Source organism: Uloborus diversus, chromosome 2 (assembly GCF_026930045.1).
Source record: "Uloborus diversus isolate 005 chromosome 2, Udiv.v.3.1, whole genome shotgun sequence".
In the NCBI taxonomy this organism is placed as follows: Eukaryota; Metazoa; Arthropoda; class Arachnida; order Araneae; family Uloboridae; genus Uloborus; species Uloborus diversus.
The window spans coordinates 181,321,136-181,344,066 of NC_072732.1; the positions used below are offsets into that span (position 1 = coordinate 181,321,136).

Consider the following 22,931-nt stretch of genomic DNA (forward strand, 5'->3'; position numbering starts at 1 on the left):
AATATCCGGAAGACTCCCCCTCCAAAAGCAAGAGCCCCCCAAATAAAAAAATACCCCTCAAGCCCCTTTAAAAATTTCAATGGCGCAATCAGCGCCATTGAAATTTTTACCCCCCCCCCCACATTTTAGTGTTTTTTTTTATTCAATTTGAATTAGCAGATTTTTTCATCAAGACTTTTGGATGCCTCTAAACCTTTCGCACTCTGCACTTCATTAGACACGGCAACAATATAATATTCAATCCACGATTACGAACTATTTATATTTTTTCATCTGCATTTATGACGGTTAAGATTTTTTTTAGTATCATTATTTTTTTAAGTTATTATTATTATTTCGATTATAGTTTCTTGGGAAAAATATATTTCATATAAGACATTCTTACTAATATAGATGGTGTTATATAGTAAATCAACAAAATTTACGGATAATTTTTATCAAATTTATGTATTGGCTGTTTTAACCTCTTCGATTTTTGTTTTAGACACTGTAATATTGAAATATGCAAAAAATACGACTTACTTTTTGCCATTCGACTAAGCTTTTTGCACCGGAGCATTCTGCCATTTTTCCTTTATGTACTATTTTTTAAAATTCTCGGAGAATTAATTTTTAAGAACATCAGGATTTGCTTCAAGAAAATCTAAAATTATTTCGGCGTGATTCTTTGTAACGTAAAACGTATTCTTTGAAGAATAGCCATTAGCGTGCCAGTCGTCAAAGTTCGCGCTTTTCCGTCCAAGAATTAAACAAAACAAAACTAGCTGCACTGAAAGGACATTGGTTGGAAGAAGTCACGTGTACCTCCTGGCCGACCAAACTAATCGAAAAAATTGGCGCCTCTTCGAAAGACAGCTGCGAGCTGTTCAGAATTCAACGTTGCGAGATTTTTTCGATAACATCGATCACGTGACGGGAAATCTCGAAGTCGAAACGTAAGTAGTTTAGAATGACCACCCAGATATGACGAATCTATGTGAATAAGGGGGAAAAGTAAAAATTTGATGCGAGTGTTCCGCTCATTTGAATGAGACTCTGCTTCTGCAAAAGCTGACATTGCTAAAAAATAATAGATTTGTCCATTTCCGGCTGTAAAACAGATGTTTGTCTTTCCATACAATCCGTGGTCAGACAGTAAATGGACTTCGAGTTTTATTCGCCGAAAACGGAATACCTAAATTAAAACTTCAGCGTAAAGAAAAAAACAAGTCAAATCAACAATAATTATTTCACAGTCAAAACCAGCTGCAGAGTCGGAGTCAATCTCATTCTGGGGTAAAAGAGTCGGAGTCGAATATCTAAGAATCGGAGTCAGTCATTTGTCCTCCGTGTATAAATTTTTGCCAAAGCTACGAAGTCAGAGTCGAAGTCGGGGAGTAGGAGTCCGATTAATTGTCGGGCACAGGAGTCGGAGTCAAGTGCCCCTAAATTCTCGGAGTCGAAATCTAGAGTTTGGCGTCAAGAGCTATTTCCAACAAAATTTGTTTGAAGTAAATCCGCCTTCAAGTACGGAATCTACATTGACTTTCAGTTTCCCCGTAGGTGCTATTGTAAAGGGATTTGAACTGTTTAAAATTGAACGGAAAATTGTTCAAATCAAAAAAGATATTTTACATACAAGTTTTTCATCAAAAGCCTTTTCCTACAAAGTTTGTTTGCAGCAAATTCGCCTCACAGTTCGGAATTGCCTTAAATTTCCCCGTAGGCGCTAATGTTAAATTTTTTTGAACTGTTCAAAATGGCCCAAAAAATAGTTCAAATCAAAAAGTTAAATATGGGAATCAGGTGTCCTCGCCGAGATCTTTCGAACAAAAAAAAAAAGTTTTTTTCGAATCGGACTATTCATTCAAAAGTTATTAGGGGGGGGGGCAGACAGTCAGACCCTACTTTCCAATTTTTAATTTTTCAATATTTATTTAATTATATTATTTATTTTTGACATTTTTTTTGTTTTTCGCGATATTTTTCAGATGCATTAAGCCTTCTTTCATGCTTTTTTCTTCTTTTTTCTGACTTTTAACTGGGAAAGTAGGCTAAAAATGGGAATGTAGGAAATATAAGACATTTTTCAAAAATAAAGGAAATATAGAACGATTTTGATGCTTTTCTTGAAAATATAGGAAATGTAGGATATATAGGACTATTTCGACCCCTGCATTAATGCAGCGTTGACCCGTTCCTTCCAACTCTCCCTCAATTTTAACGGAGACTTCTTTAAAGAGTAAATCATAGTCTTGATTATATTTTTGCCGCAGTTGACCTTTTTTAAAAAAAACTGCCATTATTCTGACGGGAATACCTTCCGTAACAAATTTTGCACTTGGATAGTTGAAATAGGTTTAAAAAAAAAAAAAGAAAGAAAATGAGATCCGTATCTGTATCCGCGGATCTTGACACTAATGATCCGTATCCGCGGATCTACTTTTTTTGACGATCCGGCACATCACTAGTTCTATCTAATTGGAAAGTAGTGCTCCTCAAATGAAACGAGTTTCAAGCTTTTCCACTTGAAACCCACTAACCTTGAGCGGGCCGAAAACCTCGGCAGCTGTGTAATCATCTGTGTAAAGGTAGTGCAAATCCTTGAGAAGATAGCGTCACAATGGAACGACCTTGAAGTCTTGTATCAACAGGAAATGGGTGGAGCCGGAGTGATTTCTAGTTGTCACGTGCGATTCTACTTTTCATCTGGGTGGGATTAACATATTTTAACATAGGGGTGGGTTGACAGGGTGGTGAAAAAAGAACAATTCACAATCCCATAGCACAACCGGAAGTTTTTGCTTCGGGGAAGGGAAGAGGTTCGGTTCATAAATCTGCATTTATTCAGAGTCATTAATTGTGATACGCCTAACACAGTACAGTCCCAGGAATTCAAGGCAGGGCAAATACAAACAGTGCTTACAATTTGTCACGGGCCTGTTGAGCCAACGATCCGTTTTTCTTGGAATTTTGGTTTTTCTTTACTTTTTATACTAGCCTGGTTCGGACTTGTCCATGCAGCTTCAGAGGGGTTTTATTTCAAACTAGAGGCACCCGCACGGCTTTGCCCGTAGTAGAAAATTAAAAGGCCATTTGGTTCGCCTATATATTAAAAAATAATGGATAATGAAGTTCTCGCCAATTGGCTATGTTAAATGGATCACCCATGTTACGGTTCCACGTTATGATGATTTCGTAATTTACTATTCCACATTGTGATAATTTGCTCGGAAATTTTTTTCTTAAAATTGGTATAGAAAAAGAACAAAATCGAATTTTCGATAAATCGCTTCGAGGTGCACACCCCCATGTTACAAAGAAACTTTTTGCCAAATTTCATGAAAATCGGCCGAACGGTCTAGGAGCTATGCGCGTCACAGAGATCCTGACAGACAGAGAGACTTTCTGCTTTATTATAAGTAATATAATAATAATAATAAAGATAAAGAAGATGTATGTTTTACAATTCTCTAATTGAAAATCTACGCACTACGCGTTACTGTTCGTAGTTACAAGGTGAACTGCGTGAACTTGCGCATGCGTCACGTCTTTCTGATTGTATCAAAATAGTGATGATAGAAATAACGATGAGGATGAGAACATTATTATTTTTTAAAAATCGGGATGGGAAATTGCAGCTCCAAACACGAAAATTTAGACAATTTTTAGTGAAAAGAAATAAAATCGCTCATAACAGATCAGATATCCTTAAATGAAAAGCCTTAATACAAAAGCTTTGCATTGGAAAAGGGATCCCTGCAACTCCGAAACAAGTGTAAGCAGTAATCAGCTAATTTTGTGTGTTAAAATGTTGTTGATTACCATTTATTTGATCCTTGGTGATGTTAGGGGAGGAGAGATTCATGGACCCACATCCGGAGATTTTCGAATTGTAGGCCATCTTAGGTAACGTTCAGAGGAAAAGCCATTTTTCGAAATTGAAGCTTTAAAAATGTCACCTAAGTTGAATTTTAATGATATTAGGAAAAGAAGTTTTGGGGATGCACCCTAGGAAATTTTGCGAAATTGAAGCCCACAAAACAAAATTGAAAACCATATTTCATGATGTTAAAAGAAAGGGAATGCTCCACCGCAAAATTTTAAAAGTGAGCTATAAAGAAGCAGTTTCAAACGGTCTTCAATAATAAAAGGAGAAGTTCAGGAGCCCCCTGCTTCAGAAATTTTCCAAAACTGAAATCCCCAAAATGCAATTATAAATGATCTTCGATGATGCTAAAAGGATTCGGAAGCTCTCTCCCTGCAAAAGCGTATATAAGAGGGGGGGGGGAGCTCGCCCCCCCCCCATAAATCTAGAAAACAATTTAAATAAAAGGTAGTTATTTTGGTTTTAGTTGCTCACAAACAATTTCCAAATTTTCAGCCACAAAAAAAAAAAAAAAAAAAAAAAAAAAAAAAAAAAAATATATATATATATATATATATATATATATATATATATATATATATATAATAGTGATAATGATAATAGTTAGATCAGAGATTTCCAAACTTTGTGTCGCGAATCGTTAAAGTTTGGGAATCCTGTGTTAGATGGCACTATGCAACGGTGTTCAGAAGGGGTAACAGGATCCGTACCCCTTGCTCAAGAAAAGTGTCTTGGGAAAGGAAAGTTATTTTAACAAAAAGAAAAGCAAATAATGTTGGGGAAAAAAATCTCAATTCTTTCAAAAAGAAGTCTTTAAATTACATTTTTTTAAACAGATGCACCTTGTTAGTGAGCAAATTAATTTCCTTTCTCTTTCTGTCCACCGCCCCCCTTTATTTTTTCTTCCTAGTCATTCTGAAAAGAAGGTCCTTCAAAATGTTTCTCTTCTTAACTCTCGTCCCCTGCAAGAAATTTAAAACAAGTTTTAGTTGTTCGGTTGGAGTAATAATGGAAATTCATGTCCTAAAATCGCATTTATTTGGGCGTTTTTCAGACATTAACTTCAAGCATTTCTGGAGAGGGTCTCCGAACCAATACCCTTTCACAAAGGTTACTACCAAAAATAGTCTGAAATTGTACTTTTAAAATTTCAATTTTGAAAGGTTTCAGAGAAAGATCCCTAAAACCGAAGCGTTTCCAAAGATGACCTGAAATTGCGTTTTACTTTTCAGGGGAGGATTCTCGAACTCTTTCCTTCCAAAGATTGCCTAATGTTGGGAAAAAATCTCAATTGCTTTTAAAAAGAACCTTAAAATAAAAAAAAAATTCAAAAGTTACTGACTATTGATCAGGTAACTACGTCCAACACCTCCTATTTCTCCCACCCCCCACCCCATTTTTTTCCTTTTTCAAGTCGGTCTAGAAATAAGAAAGTCTTGAAAATGTTACACTTTGCAAGCCCCACTGAAAACCATTAAAGAGCTTCCCAAACCTCGATTTCAGGGCTTCATTGTCAAAAAATTTCCAGCAGACAGTTACCAAACGCATTGCCTTCGGAAAGCATCGACTTTTATGGAGTTTTAATTTTGAAAAATAGCCGTATCCCTGATGTTACCAAATATGGTCCACAGTCGCGCTTTTAAGACTTCAATTACGAAAAAATTTCGGGCGAGGGTCCGACTGCTCCCGCATGAAATCTGAAAATGTAAAAACTACTATTTCGAAAAAATTAAGGTGGAGAGCGTTTACATCTCTTCACCTAGTATCACTGACTATCTATTTAAAACTTCGTTTTCTATGACTTTAATTTCATAACATTTTTTGGGGAGAGCCCCAGAACCACCCCGAGTAGCATCAACTCATCGGTCGATCATCGAAATCCGATCAAACTTTGATCGGCCGACGATCGGACGATGATCGAATTCCGATGAGTTTTCATCGGAAATTGCTCCAATATGTCTCATCGGCAATAGTAGAATCCGATCATCGGAATCCGATGAATTTTGCTCCCTATACCGATGAGATTTGGAGCAATATACGAGCAGTGCTGTTTCGAGGCGATGAATTTTGGATGAAAATACGATGAGATTTGGGACAATATACGAGCAGTGCTGTTCCGAGGCGATGAATTTTGGATGAAAATACGATGAGATTTGGAGCAATAGACGAGCAGTGCTGTTCCGAGGAGATGAATTTTGGATGAAAATACGATGAGATTTGGAGCAATATACGAGCAGTGCTGTTCCGAGGCGATGAATTTTGGATGAAAATATGATGAGATTTGGAGCAATATACGAGCAGTGCTGCTCCGAGGCGATGAATTTAGGATGAAAATACGATGAGAAGTAGTTGTTGAAACTCGTTTGATAATTTGGCAACGGAGAAATGTTTAGAATTACTTTCTTTTGAATTGTCGTTATTATACGTCCTACTGTTCTAAGCTAATTATATACTATTATTATACGTTTTAAGTTGCTCAATATGTTTAAGAATTATATCCTGTGTATGTCATGTCATCTACAATAAATTGTATACCCGGGATTTACGAAGTTTTATTTGAGTAACAACAAGTGGCGTCCGTGATATTTGAACTTTGTATTTTTTGATTCGAATAGCGAATATGTCTGACAACGAAGACAAAGATGATGCCGTTATCACTCAGAAATGCGACAAATTTGAAAGATTACGGAAAGAAAGAACTAATTTACGAAGGTTATTTACCACGACTTGTAATCAATTTGAAAGAACACAGAAAGAAGAATTCGGAGGTAATGAACTTGGCGCAATTTTTAATAAGTTGGCGGATAAAGCCGAGCGTTTATTTAGTGCTGATGCTCAATTATTGGAAATTTACGAGCAAAGCGATAAGGAATATGATGAAATGGAAACGTATAGAGATCGCTTTATTGAACTTAAAACAGAATATGAGCATTGTTTACGGCGTAGTACGATTAGCGCTTCTTCGCCAATTGATACAGCTACGATTGGGAAGTTGAAGCTTCCAAAAATTGAATTGAAAGAATATGACCTAATGCCAAGGACTTGGGTTGCCTTTTGGGCGCAATACAGTCGTATTCATGAAGATACTAGTATATTAGAAGAGGATAAGTTTCAGTATCTTCTGTCATCATTGAAGCCTACTTCGAAAGCACGCAATATAGTAGAAAGTTATCCACCATCTAAGAAAAATTATGCCAAGGTTATCGAACATCTCGAGTCCAGGTTTGGCAGACGTGATTTATTAATTGACGTGTTTATACGAGATCTTTTAACATTGGTAAACAACCGAGCTAACATTAAGCTTTCTGATTTGTACGACAAGCTCGGTTCGTGTTTAAGAGCTCTGGAAACATTAGGCGTCACTACGCAAAATTATGCTGCCATGTTGTATCCGGTTGTGGAGTCGTGTCTTCCAACTGATGTATTAAAGGCTTGGGATAGATATTTATTAAACAGTGAGGTGGATGATGAAGAAACCGTCCAAATTACGAAAGAGAAACTGTTGGAAAGGTTGATGTCATTTCTTCGTCGCGAGATAGAAGGGGAAGAGCATCGGGCTTTAGCCGAAAGAGCCTTTGGTCAGCCCGCAAAAGTTAAGAAGGAATCTTCAAGCAAAGATGAACCTACAGCAATGACTTTAATATCTTCTTACGAAAGGCCTTGTAAGATTGAGTGCATTTTTTGTCAGAAACGTCATGACAGTCAAGACTGTCATAAAGCTGCCTCAATGAGTACAGAAGAAAGAAAATCAATTGTAATACGTAGACGCTGCTGCTTGGTGTGCTTGAAGATTGGACACATGGCGAAAAACTGTCGCAGTAATATTCATTGCCTTGTATGTGGAAAGCGACACTACGTAATCTTGTGCCCAGAATTGCCTAGAAAAAATAAGGTTCAACTCCCTAATGAATCAAAGATAGAAGTGAATACGTCCACTTTATTTACAGAACTTACACCTCAGAAGGTTATATATTTGAAAACAATATTGATACGTTTAAGAAAGGGAAATCAAGAAATTTATGTCAGAGCCCTCCTTGATGATGGATGGATCACAGCGATCTTACGTAACCAACCAAGTAGTTAAAGAGTTAAGGTTAAAACCTTCAGGTACAGAGTTATTGTCCCAAGGACTATTTGGTGGTAAGCAAACAGCTGAAGTTAAACATGGTCGCTATGACATCAACGTTCAGAGTATCGATAGAAAGTTTTCGTGCAACATGTCAATTTTGGACCAGCCCAAGATATGTTCTTCTTTGCCTCGCATACGTGACCCAGATTTAGTACAAGAATTAAAACGTCGAGGAATTGAACTAACAGACATAGGTCCAGAAACTCCTCCTATTGACATGCTCATCGGTGCTGACTTTCTGGGAGGAATATTAACAGGAAGAATAGAAGTTCTGCCATCTGGTATAACAGCCGTAGAAACGAAACTCGGATGGAGTGTTTTAGGTCCAGGAAAGAAGAGCAGCATAAATATGGTATCGCTATGTATGCATCACTCAGAGATACACAAAATTTGGGACTTGGAATCTTTGGGTATAACAGATCCCACTGAGAGGAAAACAACTAAGGAGCTAGATGAAGAAACGGTCACATTTTTTCAAGAGACAATTCGGAAAACTGGAAACAGGTATGAGGTGGCTCTTCCATGGCTAGCAGGACATCCTGACTTGTATGATGGATACGACCAGGCAGAAGCAAGACTTCGCACCGTTACAAAGCGTCTTTTGAAAGACAATTACTACGAACTGTATGATGGTGTCTTACAGCAGTGGAAGAATGATAACATCATAGAGGAGGTGACAGAAGCTGAAACGTCAAGTTCAAAGGCTTGTCATTATTTGCCACATCATCCAGTCGTTAAATCATCAAGCGCTACCACAAAGGTCAGGCCAGTCTTTGACGCTTCATGCAAACGCCCCGGATATGCCTCCTTAAATGACTGTCTTAGTACAGGACCAAGTTTATTAAGTGAAATCCCTCGCCTCATAAGTAAATTTCGTTGTGGTGCCATTGGAGTAATTGCAGACATTAAACAAGCATTTCTTCAACTCTCTTTAGCTTCCAAAGATAGAGACTACCTAAGATTCCTTTGGTGGGAAGACAAAGAACACACTAAGATGAAATTTTACAGGCATTGTCGTGTTGTTTTCGGCGTTTCATCAAGCCCCTTCTTATTAAATGCCACGATTAAATTTCATCTTGAATCGCAGGAATTCCAATCAATAGTCCTGCAAAACACGATCAATCGAATGAAAGAAGGATTTTATGTAGACAACTTAGTCACGAGTGTGAATACCAGCGAAGAACTGGAACAATTAAAATCGCAAGCTATAGAAGTAATGCAAAAGGGTTCCTTTGAATTGAGATGCTGGGCTTACAGTGGAATTGAAGAAAGTATAGATCAGAATGTACTTGGCCTGAAATGGGACACTCATGCAGATGAACTTTATTGTGCTGGCTGTAAAAGGACTTCAGAAAAGGTCCTTTCAAAGAGAAAGCTTCTCTCTATAGTTAACAGCATATACGATCCTATTGGATTTACGTCACCTGCAACTCTTCTTCCAAAATTATTGCTTCAAGAAGCTTGGAAAAACAAGATAGGCTGGGACGACGATCTGCCTCTAAATATTCAACATAGATATCAACACTGGGTGAAGCATATTGATCTCATAGAACAGTGCAGAATACCTCGTCGATTAATGCTAGGAACTCTTGAGAATACAAGCCTGCATGTCTTTACCGATGCTTCCACAGATGCATACGCTTGCTGTGTATACTTACGCTCTGAAGAAGAAACGGGAACCTCTGTCCAATTAATAACTGCCAAAGCCAGAGTAGCTCCGATGAAAAGACCGACGATTCCACGCTTAGAGTTGCTTGGAGCTACAATGGGTGCAAGAATAGCAAGTACCGTTTTAGAAGCAATACAGCAACCTTTAAAAATTTCCTTTTGGGTCGATTCAATGGTTGTTCTAAGTTGGATAACGAAAGGAGAACCGTGGAATACTTTCGTCGGTAACCGGGTTAAAGAAATACGTCAACTTACAAATGTCGATAGTTGGAGATTTGTACCAGGATCTATGAATCCGGCCGACTTGCCCTCGCGTTCTTGTAATTGGAAGGAGCTGATAGATAGTCGATGGTGGGAGGGTCCCACTTGGCTACAAGAAACAGAAAATACCTGGCCAAATACTGAGATTACGATGCCTGAAGAAGCTTTAGTTGAAAGAAAGAAAAGTGTTATCTGCAGCACGAATATTAACTTACAGGAAAACTTCAGCAAGAAGCTTCTATACTTTTCTAAGTACAGCAAAGTTATAAGAATGGTAGCTTGGATGCTGAGATTTATAAATAATGCTAGGAATAAGTCCACCCGAGTTATCTCCGAGTTAACATGTGAAGAAATACAGAAGGCAGAACTCGCCGTCATTAAATTGGTACAAACAGAACTGCATGCTGAATTGAAGGAAAAATACTCGAAGTCTATACGATTTTCCGAAGAGTCTGGAGTTTTAAAAGTTGAAACTAAGTTAGTTTTGGGTGAAGACCCAGAAGATTTTCAAAAACCAACCGTACTACCAGATCATCCCATCGTGAGACTGTACATCGAATACGTTCATAAAGCTTTGATGCATAGTGGTGTTCAGACAACTCTGAATCATATTCGAGAGCTCTACTGGATTCCTCGCGGTCGGAGGGTTGTTAGAGAGGTTATAAGCAAGTGTGTGATCTGCAAGCGACATTCAAGCAAGCCAGTACAGCCAAATACAGCGCCTCTACCCATTGATAGAACAAAACGCATTTCTGCATTCCAAGTCACTGGTGTAGATTTGGCGGGACCTTTACACTTACGTCAAGGTACCAAGGCATGGATTGTTTTGTTCACATGTGCTGTATATAGAGCCATTCACCTAGAGCTCGTCACGTCATTGTCAGCTGAAGCATTCCGGCAAGCAATGAGAAGATTCTTCGCTAGAAGAGGGAGATGCTCTGTAATGTATTCTGACAATGGGTCAAATTTTACTGGAACAGCACGAGCCCTTCAATCATTGAATTGGGAGGAAATACAATCTGAATGTGCCTTGCAAAACATCAAATGGCATTTTAGCCCACCCACCGCGCCATGGTATGGTGGTTGGTGGGAGAGAATGGTACGTAGTATTAAACAAATTTTACGAAAGTGCTTGGGAAAGGCTTGCGTGACATACGAAGAGATGCTCACGGTGTTGTGCGAAGCAGAAAGTGTCATTAATGAGAGACCACTCACCTATATCTCGGACGATCCGAATGAAATGACACCTTTAACTCCAGCTCATTTCATACAAGACATAAGAGGATCAGAAACACATGACTTGGACATCCTTGACTCCCAGCATTTATTAAAAAGAGTGCGTTATGTACAAAGTTTGCGCGATAATTTTCGAAAACGCTTCCAGAAGGAATATTTAGGTGAACTTGTACGTAATCCAAAATCTAGATCAAAACAGCAGGAAATTTCGGTGGGAGAAATAGTTCTCATAGGATGTGAGGACACTAAGAGATTGAACTGGCCATTAGGTCGTGTTGTTGAACTGTATCCTGGCAGGGATGGTATCCAAAGAATTGCCAAACTACGAGTTGCTAATGGTTACCTCGTTAGACCTTTGCAGAGGCTGTATCCTCTCGAAATGTCAATCAGTGATTTGCCATCAGACCTAGCAGCAAATGGAAAGGAGGTGGCAGCTAATATCGATTCTGGATACATGGAGTCCACAGTAGTTCCTATTCCAAAAACCCTCAACCCTAACGCTGAGATTTTCATTCCCATGACCGAGGTACCTCAGCCAGTGAAACAAACCCGCAGTGGTCGACGAATAGTCCCTCCACAACGTTTGGACTTGTAGACTTCAATTATTTTGTTCTCGTACACTGTGACTTTAAAATTGTGTTAACTATTATTTGCATTATTCTTCATTGTTTTTCATTTTTGTTATATTTTGAAATTATTTCTTATGTACTTTTATTTTATTGTAGTTTTGTATTGCGACCAGCTTTATTTGCAATACAAAAGGTGGGAGTATGTTGAAACTCGTTTGATAATTTGGCAACGGAAAAATGTTTAGAATTACTTTCTTTTGAATTGTCGTTATTATACGTCCTACTGTTCTAAGCTAATTATATACTATTATTATACGTTTTAAGTTGCTCAATATGTTTAAGAATTATATCCTGTGTATGTCATGTCATCTACAATAAATTGTATACCCGGGATTTACGAAGTTTTATTTGAGTAACAACAGTAGTAACAACAGCGATATAGGGACAAGCAGGAGGAAAAAAAATTAACAGTGAGAAGGGGGTCCGCCATCTTGGAGGATCACGTGACCCTTCCGCCATCTTGAAAACGTTTCAGGAGGGGTATTTTCGGATGACGTCATTTAAGACAATTATTTAATATATATATTTCTTTTAATAACTGGTTTATTTAATTTCTATTTTAACAACTTTTGATGAACGTGATTCATGAGCTCAATCTAAGTCGCTTTAGCCGGGGATCGAACCCTAGACCTCTGGAATACGAGATTCATATGCTAACCACTAGACAAATAATGCTCTCTCCAAGGAGGAAAATAATGTATTAAATGGAAAATCATTTGTGGCGCCATCTATCGGGGGGCAAGGTCATAACAGATTTCTGAACGGAAAGTGAGAATTTTATTCAGTGAATATACATGAGGCGCCAGCTAGTGAAGAGTCGGAGTCCATCATTTTGCCCGCAAACCGAGTCGGAGTCGGTAATTTTGGGAGTCAGATTGAACGGAGTGGAATTGTTTTGTAGATAGAGAGAAATCATTCAAGAGTCGGAGTCTCATTTTGTTCGCAATTCCAGTGAGGTAATCGGGGTTGGAATCGTAGAGTTAAAGTTGAATTGATTTTGCAGCAAATCGGAGTAAACCCTTCAAAAATCCAGGAGTCGGATTCGGAGTCAAAGTCTCAGTCATTTTTCCTCCGATTCTCAACCCTGAATGTTGATCTGTAGTGGCCACAGAGTCAGTAGTGGCCATCTGACATCCTTTCCTTAGAATTCACATTACTTACTTTAAATTCAAATAACTGATGGATAAAATTGATTCAATATGATAGTTACATTAAGTACCAATATATTAATCACATTTTTATTGTACATTTCTTTCTTCAAAGTACTACGTACTTAGGATAAAATAAAAAGTTTTTAGTAGAAAATTTGTATTTGTATTTTTTGTACACTAATGTAAAAAATAAAGTAAAAGAAAATTAATGTATTTATATAAGTATTCTACATATGAACTTTGGTAAGTATGAATTGAATAATTATTATCACTACGAAATCATCTTTACTAATAAAAAAGTTAAAAGTCTGTCTGTCTGTATATCTGGATCTCTGTCTGTATGGATGTCTGTGACGCGCATAGAGCCTAAACCGTTCGGTCGATTTTCATGAAATTTGGTACAAAGTTAATTTGTAGCATGGGGTGTGCACCTCGAAGTGATTTTTTGAAAATTCGATTTTGTTCGCTTTCTATTCCAATTTTAAGAACAATTTCCCGAGCAAAATTATAAGATGGACGAGTAAATTACCAAGTTATCACAACGTGGAACCGTAACATGGCATGCCAATTGGCAAGAAAGTCACCATACATTATTTGTAAATACATAGGCGAACCAAAAGACCTTTTAATTCTTCTACTACGGGCAAAGCCGTGCGGGTACCACTTCTTCATAAGAAAATTGTAAGTACACAATTCAATGTAATTCTAGGACAATTTGTTTCCTACAACTTACCAAGGTATATCAATGGATATAGGATATTGGTAGCATAATTTTTCAATACTACTAAAGGCAGGGTTTCAATGCACCTAGAAAGTCATGGATTTCGGCTATGATCAAAAATGGTCGTGGAAAATCATGATTTTCGGCAAAAAGTGCTCAAAAATCATGGATTTTGAGTTCAAGAACATGCATATTTATTGAATTCTACACATTAGCTTAAACTTGCGCATCTTGGCCATTTTTTACGCTATTACGTGTAATCTCATTTTTTCACACATTTCTAAATCCGATTGCATCCGCTTTTTTAATACTCGCTCATTTTTCTTTTCCTTGTGATCTTACCTTTTGGACATTTATAATTATGTATTTAGCATTATTTTTAACCCTCCTTCAGGGCCGCGCCAAGCTTGATCAGCGCCGTCGTGCAAATGTCTTTTGAGCGCCTTCATGCAGTGACGCTCGAGCTAAATATAGTTAATTCTTAGGGTCAGGTTTTGTAAACAAATGCAACATGAAAAAAAAAAAAAAAAAAAAGGCATTCAACTTATTAAAATAAAAACAATCTGTAAATTTTCAATTTTGGAACACAGTGTACGTGTTTACTTCTTATCTCTAAGTTATTTCGAGTGTGGGCGTCTGTAAGGGACGGGCGATTGAAACTGGTTTTTGAAATCTGACTTTTTCTCTTGGAAACCTTGCATTGAGCTGCCGTTAAAAAAGAGATGGCCAGTTTCAGTTAATCAAAGCATTTTACCCCAACAATTAAAAACATTTTTTGAAATGTGATCGAAATAATTATTGCTTGCTAGTATACAGCTTAAATTTCTAATATTTGATACACTGTTCAGAAAGCAAGATGTCTATTTCTGGACTTTATATTGATCGATATCTAGTTTGTTTCTGAAGAGAATGTTTCAAAATGTAGCAAATTCTGAAAAAACTACTTTACCGAGATAGCGTGTTTTTTTACTCGACGTTAAATCTCGGTTATCACAAATTTGCCATTTCAACTGCGCTTGCGCGCCGACTTAGCTGATTACAAAAATCTTCCGAAAATTAATTACAAACATTTTAAATTTGGTAATAAATATGAGATAGCAACAGATAAAAATTAGAACTCACAAAGTTTGCTCTGATTTACTTTTTAGGCCTCGGTAAAGATTGAATTTTGCGTCTTAATTATTAATGGATTCGGTGTTTGATTTGTCTGTCCTTTTTTTGGACCAAATTCTTAACCTCAGAAGAGCGTACTAGAATTGCAGCATCACTTCTAATACAAAGCCGAAACCTCAGCTTAAATAAAAATGTATAATACTAAGTTGTTTACGCCTAACGTAAAATATCCGCAAAAGACGGATTTCTGTACTAATATTCCAATCAATTTTGAAGTACACAATGTGTTTTACATTTATGTTAAATAAATATTTCTAAACTAATAAATAATGAAGTGTCATTTTTCTCTTAAGATTATCAGTTATTCATATCCGTAGTTTCATGTAATATATCACGAAATCGCTGTGAAAATATTCTAATCGCATTCATTAATTTGGTGAGACTCTCATTCAGCCTAAATATAAAGAAGCAACACTAAATCAAAACAGAAGTCCGCGCGCAAGCGCAGTTGAAATGGCAAATTTGTGATAACCGGGATTTAACGTCAAGTTGTTTTTTTTCAGGCTGGACCCCGTTTGATGAATCCGGCTTGTGATATGCTAATGCGTTTTTGGAAAAAGAAAATATTTTGAACATCAAAGTTAACACCGCTCTAAATATCTCTCTAATTAATAAATAATTATTTGAAGTGTTACGCCGGTCAAAATATGACAACAAAGTACTAAATAGATTTACAGCAGGTTGGCGTGTTACGTTCATGAAGAAAACGAAGTTACACAAAAGTGACACATTTATTCAAAAATTTTTGGACAATACAAGAAGGGAAAAGAAAATGGTAAAAGAAATTCCAAGGGTTATCTACACGTGATTCGTACGAGTGCGAGGCGCGAGCAACATGGCGCAATGAAAACATATAGCGCTTCACTTCACTTCAATAGCAAAAAGTTGAGCTATCAATATTTGTTGCCGCATACTCCCCTCCCAGTGTCAATGATAGGGGATATTTCGATAATTGGGAATCTGGCGCTGTCGCCAAATTTTTTGCGATACTTATTTATTTTGGCAACCCGCTTCCTATCTGTTGCTTTATGGTAACCCCACGAGTCCAAATATTTCCCTATTTTTTCCCCTACTATTAATCTAAAGGATTTGATTAAATTTTTGTAAATGTCGCGAGTAATTAAACTCGTGAAATAAATTACGTTTTAAGCGAGAATTATTTTAATTTGATCTTAGCTGAATTTTCACAGCAATAATATTCAAAGTTCTTAACATAGTTACTCCTGCACAATTCTCAATCGTTTTGCAGAAGTTGGGATATACTTGTAAGTTTACTTTTTTATATTCGTTGATTTAGTTCATTTTTAATTTTTCCTGAATTTATTTTAATCATCGAATTTTGGCCCTAGATGGCTAGTGGTTCCCGAGACGATTTGCATCCTAAATTAAGGCACTTTAATATTATTTCTTGGAGCGGACTGCTAGAATCGGAAAATGTAGCCCTGAATTTTTTCACAGAGATGGGGGTTGCCCCTGACCCTAATGAATATCCTCCTTGTTCTTGTGGAAAGGAAATGCATGCCAGAAAAGACAAGAACAGAAAATTTGAATTCTATTATTTCTGTCGACCATGTAATAAGAAGGTATTTCTTTTTCTTCCCCTCTTTTAGTAGGTTACCTTACTTGATTTTTTGCTACTTCTTCATCATCGGGCTTACCATAAATCTCAAACTCTCACACAGATTGTAGCAGGGGCGCCGACTTGGAAAAATTATTGGGGGGGCCGGATGTCAATTTGGGTCTAGGGAGTATGTTAAAGCACGGAGCCACCCCCCCCCCGAAAAAAATTCAGATTTTTGTGCCTTGAAAATGCTAACTTATATATTTTCTGGTGCGTATAATTTATACAAACAAACAATATGTGACATGGCATTTTCAAAGTAAAACAATCTAAAAATTGGTACACAAATATTCTGATTTCAATTAGATCATGTCACTTGCCTTAAGTGAGGAACAATTTTACAGTTCCATTTTTCGGGGAGCCGTGAAGTGTCATAGCTAGGCTACGGCACTATACAAGGTAGTGCACTTGACTTGCATGGAAATGAACTCCCAGTGGCACCGATTTATAACAACTATTGGGGGGAGAGTGCCATAACGGGGGCCTTGCAAGGGGGAATTTTCTAAATATGAGATAAAAAAAGTAGTGAGTTTTAAAGCTTTTTAGTCTTATAATCAACATTAGAACCCCAAAAACTCGACCCTCGGTAAATCGACACTCTGAGAAACTCGACAAGCCGACACATTTTTTGGCTTTGAAAAAAAAAAAAAAAAACGCATGGTATTTTTGTAAAAAGCTAATTTAATTTACAATAATAATTATACTTTTAGTCTATTACAAAGCAGTGAATATATAGCTCTGAAAAGATTGAAATAATATTTAAATAAATCTAAACTATCATTTAAAGAATAAAGCATAAAAGATTGCTGTTGCACTGCTTACTATAAGTGAAATAACTCATTTAAGCTTGCTTTGAATAAGGCTCAGAGTTCATTAAATAAAAATGTCTCAAAATTAATGCTTTAATAGAGTTAAAAAGTTAATACAGATTATTTTATTAACTCTAATAACTGAAGAAAACTATCACGCCTTCCATTTAATATACAGATCAAACCCTGATATATTTTTTCCAGATCAGCAACACTTAGATGAGAGCGCCGCCGGCGACAGACTTCAAATGAAGGTTCGCGCACTGGGACAAATTCTATGAGTGCTCTCAGCACCGTAACACTATCATTATTCACACCGCTCGTTTTCAATTAACCTGTTTACTACCGTAATAGTTTTTTTTTTTAAATTCATTACTGAATGTATTTTGCAATGTAACTATATTCAAACAAGGGAAGTAAAAAATACCAACAGAATTTTGTAATTTTAGAAACCATAATATGGCAAATAATGTTCTTAAATTATTGAGGGTGCTCTGACCCCCAAAACAAACTATTGAGGGGGCTCGGGCCCCCTCAAGCCCTATGGAGTCGGCGCCACTGGATTGTAGTCAAGTTATTAGGGGGAAAAAAATCGGTAACTGAGATTTTTGGTGACTTTTCTAACTGTCGCCAGGTGATTGGATGCCAAACGCTAATGTTAAATAGACTGCCAGAAAATAACGCTAAAAAGCTAAAGTTTAATGAATATTTTAACGTTATTGTATTATAGAAATGCTTAAAACTTACAATTTAATATTTATATGCAGTGGTGAGCCTGGTAATGCGTAGCTAACGATTTCTCGCTAAATTTGGTGTACTTGTTTTAGATTTCTCCCGCCAAGAACACCTTTTTCGATGGTCTGCGGTTGTCTTTTCGGGAGATTTGGCATTTTTAATGAAGTTTCCTCTTACGCAAATTCTGGAGGAGGTGCGTGAGTTTCGGTGGGAAAGTGAAGCCAAAAATCCTACGATGTCCACTGAAACCATCGTCAACTTATTCAGCTACGTGCGAGAGGTTTCTGAAATCTTTTCCTCCCACCATTCCAAACTTCTAGGGGGAGTAGGAAAAACCATTTGTTTAGACGAGACGTTCCTTACGATTAGGAAATATAATCGAGGAAGAATTACACCTATGACTCAGGTCGTACTAGGAATCTATTGCAAGTATGTGTTTTAGATGTTTCCGCTATCGATCATTTTATGTAGTGTGCACGTTTTGCTTATTCGTTTCTCCTTATCTTTCTAGGGATGATAAAGAAGGGCTTTTTTTTCCTTGTAAATGGAAAGAGTAAGAGAGATTTGTGGCCCCTTATTAAAAAGCACTGCCACCCAGATACCAGCTACATATGTACTGATGAGGCGAAACAGTATTTTAACGTTAAAAATCTGTTTACCGATGCGGTTCACAAAAAAAACGAACCATAGCAAGGGTCAGTTTGTAGACAAAAAAGATCCCACAAATATGATCAATCCCCTTGAAAATGAAAACAGGATCCTAAAAACAACCCTGAAGTCGCGAAGGTCGATGCCAATGCTTCGCCAATATATGGCACTGCATTATTATCGGCGTTTCCGTCTTCAGGGTTTGGCAAACAATGGCGCTCGACTTGATCGATTCCTCAGGGACATCGCTGCTGTCTATCCTGGTTACGGCAAACAAGGGTTAGAAATGCAATATATTGATCCCCCAATTGCTGAGTCTGAAGGAATTGAGCATTTGATGCCGAAATATAGAGTTCCGACAGATTCTGGTACAGAAGATTTGGAGGGAGACATTCCCTTTTTTGAAGAAGAAGATGATGATCCGGACTTTGATTCGTGCCAAATTTGAAATATTTTTCTCCAAAAATATTGGTGATTTTTTTTTTTTTCATTTTATTATTAGCACAAATTCGTATGACCTACTGCAATGTAAATAGTGGTCATTATGTTCTTTGTTTAAAAAGTTGTAACTTTTTAAACTTAAAATTAAAAAAAAAATGTTTAAATGTGAAGATGTTGTCCTGTTGAATTGTCTTGGGAAAATGGTTGTATGATTTTATAGATAATAAGTGCTTAGATTACATTGAAATTCATTATTATCTTGTTTTCTTTCTTTTGCATAAATCTTGTTGAGCCTTTAAAATCATTTCAAGTTTTGGTAAATAAAACCCTACGTTTTTCCCTTTGTTTACGTTTCGGAAAGGAAAAATTATCCCCGCGCATGCATTGGTGCCAATGATTTGACGCCAATAGAAAATGATCGCCAGATTCCCAATTATCGAAATCTTCCCCAATGATATCTTGCGGGAAAATGCACATGACGTCCAGAACGTATAGTCCTTGGTTGAACATTTGCTTCATCCTCTGACGAAGGAGTTGTAGGTTTCAATGAAGAACCACTCGGTGAGGTAATTGGTTTATGTAGCAGATTGGGTAGTGTACACTTGAGGCTGGGGAGTGGTGCTCTGAGAAATATTGAAATTGCTCTAGGACTGATGAGGCTGATTAGCAGTCTGGCTGTACTGTATGCTCGATTGTTGTTGGCCAGCGGGAGAATGCTGGGATCCGGCTTGTTGCTGATGTGGCTGCTGTTGTGTTTTTTTGCTGGGGTACAGGTTGCTGCTGAGGCTGTTGCTGTGGTTGTTGCGATGCTTGTTGCTGCTGCTGTTGAGCCTGTGGTTGTTGTTGTTGCTGGGGCTGTTGCTGTGCCTGCTGCTGTTGAGCTTGTTGAGAGATTGGAGATTGCTGTTGCTGCTGTTGTTGTTGTTGCTGCTGCTGTTGTTGCTGCTGCTGTTGTTGTTGCTGCTGGGGACCAGGTGAGTGATCAACAGGAGGGTGAGGTGTTGTACTAAAATTTTGTGGAACACCAGGCCCATGAGGTTGATTTCCACTGACTGCTTGACTTTGCGGCATTGATTGATGAGGTTGTCCAACAGGAGTTTGAGGGCCAGAGGCAAAACTTGGTGGGATGCGAAGTGCAACTTTCGCAACCTGATTTTGTTGGTCGGGAGCAGTCATCGCTAATTCACAGTAGTAGCTCCAAATGCAAAAACTTACTAATCAAAGTCCTCAGGAAAACAATGACGCAAAATGCTTCATTAACACGCATTCTTAAGGCTGCATCCAGATAACATTAACTGCATACATTTTTTTTAATAAGTCCTCAGGTCACCAATTTACGGCAGGTTGGTGTGTTACGTTCATGAAGAAAACGAAGTTACACAAAAGTGACACATTTATTCAAACATTTTTGGACAATACAAGAAGAGAAAAGAAAATGGTAAAAGAAATTCCAAGTATTATCTAGACATGATTCGTACGAGTGCGAGGCGCGAGCAACATGGCGCAATGAAAACATATAGCGCTTCACTTCACTTCAATAGCAAAAAGTTGAGCTATCAATATTTGTTGCCACAGATTTCTAAATTAAAGTAGAGGTTATTTCCATTTAAAATCTGAAACTGAAATCTTTTCCGGTAAAATCAAGAATTTAAAAATACGGAACCGTTACAAAAGACTCGACGTTAAATCCCGGTTATCACAAATTTGCCATTTCAACTGCGCTTGCGCACGGACTTAGCTTTTTGGGCTTTCTGCTTTAAGATTTCGTGTTGCTTGTTTATATTTAGGCTGAGCGAGAGTCCAACCAAATTAATGTATGCGTTAGAATATTCTCGTGATATATTATAAGCGATTTCGTGATATCTTACTAATATTATATATGCGAAAGTTTGTCTGTATGGATGGATGTATGTATGGATGTTTGTTACTCTTTCACGCAAAAACTACTGAACGGATTTTGATGAAACTTTACAATAATATAGCTTATGCATCAGAATAACACATAGGGTAGTTTTCGTCCCGTTATGGGGGGCAAAACCCCCTTAGGGGGGCAATAAAACACAATTTTTGTATAAATTCTCTAATATTGGGATGAATAAATACTTGCACATATTTACATTATATGTCCATCGAAAGCTCTGATTTTTCTGCTGAAGATGGCACCTGTTCGAAATTTCTAAGTAGAATAAAAAACGAGTTATGAGCTTTTTAGATCCATGTTCGAAGGCTTTCCTCAACTCAATACAGTATTTAGTGTATCATCTCAACTCCCTGTCGATAGCGACAATTGTTGTATTGTTGACTTTCTTTGCTTTTCGTGATTGTTCAAGGCTTTTCTCAAGTCAAATCTTGAAGTAAGATTTTTGCACAAGATTGGCAAATAATACATGATTTGGCTGATGATTTTCCATTTAAACGGAACTTTAAAGTAATTAATGGTTTTTATTATTATTTATGCTAATTGAACACTTACTCATTATCCAAACAACCAGCAGATCGCCAAAATTTTTGCAGAAAGATTTCCGTAGCTGATGCATTTGGCAGTTTTTTCAACGTTGCTGTTTTTGAAGCCGAAGACTACGTCATAATGTTTCTCAGCTTTCACCATGTAAACGAAATATCGCCAATCAAAGAATTTTCAAAAGACTTTTTTTACTGTGTTAAATAATCCAGCAACTAAATTAGGCAAATCCATAAACAGCACAAAAACTTCCATTAATTTTCCTTTTTGCACAATTTCAAACAATCACCAAATTTTATTACTTATTTTGGTAACATTTCGGATGAAACTGTTTAGCGCCATTTTATGGTGACCAAAAATATCTCAGCATCTGGCGACGATATCTCTGTAACGAAAATTAATATCATATCGTTTTACAAAGTAAGGAAAGAATGGGGGAGCATCATCGAAGGTACCTCGAAACGACTTTCGCAAATTCGGTAAAATCGCACCAAGAGCCACAATGATTGAAATTTCCCGAAATAACTAAAGCAAGTATAAGGGGATTACGAGCGCAGCTACTTTTTTTTAATCACTTCGTACTTCATTAGCCATACAGAGAAGGTTTTAGACTCCATGTTAAAAAAAAAAAAGTATCAACAGATTAATCTTTTTAAACATGAGAAGATTAATTTAATGTTTTTTAAATTTGTATATGCTTAAATATAGTGCTTTCGTTTCTAAATCAATACTACTTTGTTTTTATACTTATTGCTATTTTAGTTTTATGGGTAAGGAAGAAACTCTATTTTTAATCACGTCAAAAAGATGTGTTTTAAATTCTTTTACTTAAAACAGAAAACAAAAGCAAGTAACGATTTTTTCTAATAATTATTACTGACCCAGGCAACGCCGGGTATTTTTGCTAGTATTATATGAAACTACGGATATGAATAACTGATAATCTTAATAGAAAAGTGACACTTCAATATTTATTAGTCTGGAAATATTTATTTACCATAAATGTAAAATACGTTGCGTACTTCAAAAATGATTGGAATATTAGTACAGAAATCCGTCTTTTGCGGATATTTTACGTTAGGCGTAAACAGCTTAGTATTATACATTTTTATTTAGGTTGAGGGTTCGGCTTTGCATTAGAAGTGATGCTGCAATTCTAGTACGCTCTTCTGAAGTTAAAAATTTGGTCTTGAAAAGGGACAGACAAATCAGACACCGAATCCATTAATAATTAAGACGCAAAATTCAATCTTTACCGAGGCCTAAAAACTAAATCAGAGAAAACTTTGTGATTTCTAATTTTTATCTGTTGCCATCTCATATTTATTACCAAACTTAAAATGTTTGTAATTAATTTTAGCAAGATTTTTGAAATCAGCT

The 22,931-nt window shown here is 36.9% G+C and overlaps 1 protein-coding gene across 1 annotated transcript; it reads left to right on the plus strand.

The window, feature by feature from the left end:
* Positions 1-8,085: 8,085 nt before the first annotated feature.
* On the plus strand, positions 8,086-19,097 carry LOC129216690 (uncharacterized). Its single transcript, XM_054850906.1, has 3 exons — positions 8,086-10,403; positions 11,352-11,688; positions 18,849-19,097. The coding sequence occupies exons 1-3, from the start codon at positions 8,086-8,088 to the stop codon at positions 19,095-19,097; spliced, it is 2,904 nt and encodes a 967-aa protein (XP_054706881.1).
* The last annotated feature ends 3,834 nt before the right edge of the window (positions 19,098-22,931 follow it).

Bases quoted from the DNA above. Each gene is read 5' to 3' on its own strand.
- LOC129216690 (XM_054850906.1), top strand. From the start codon at position 8,086: ATGTCAATTTTGGACCAGCCCAAGATATGTTCTTCTTTGCCTCGCATA. The intron at 10,404-11,351 runs GTTAGTTTTGGG...TCCAAAATCTAG, and splicing joins GTTTTAAAAGTTGAAACTAA to ATCAAAACAGCAGGAAATTT. The intron at 11,689-18,848 runs GTACCTCAGCCA...TTCCGTCTTCAG, and splicing joins TTTTCATTCCCATGACCGAG to GGTTTGGCAAACAATGGCGC.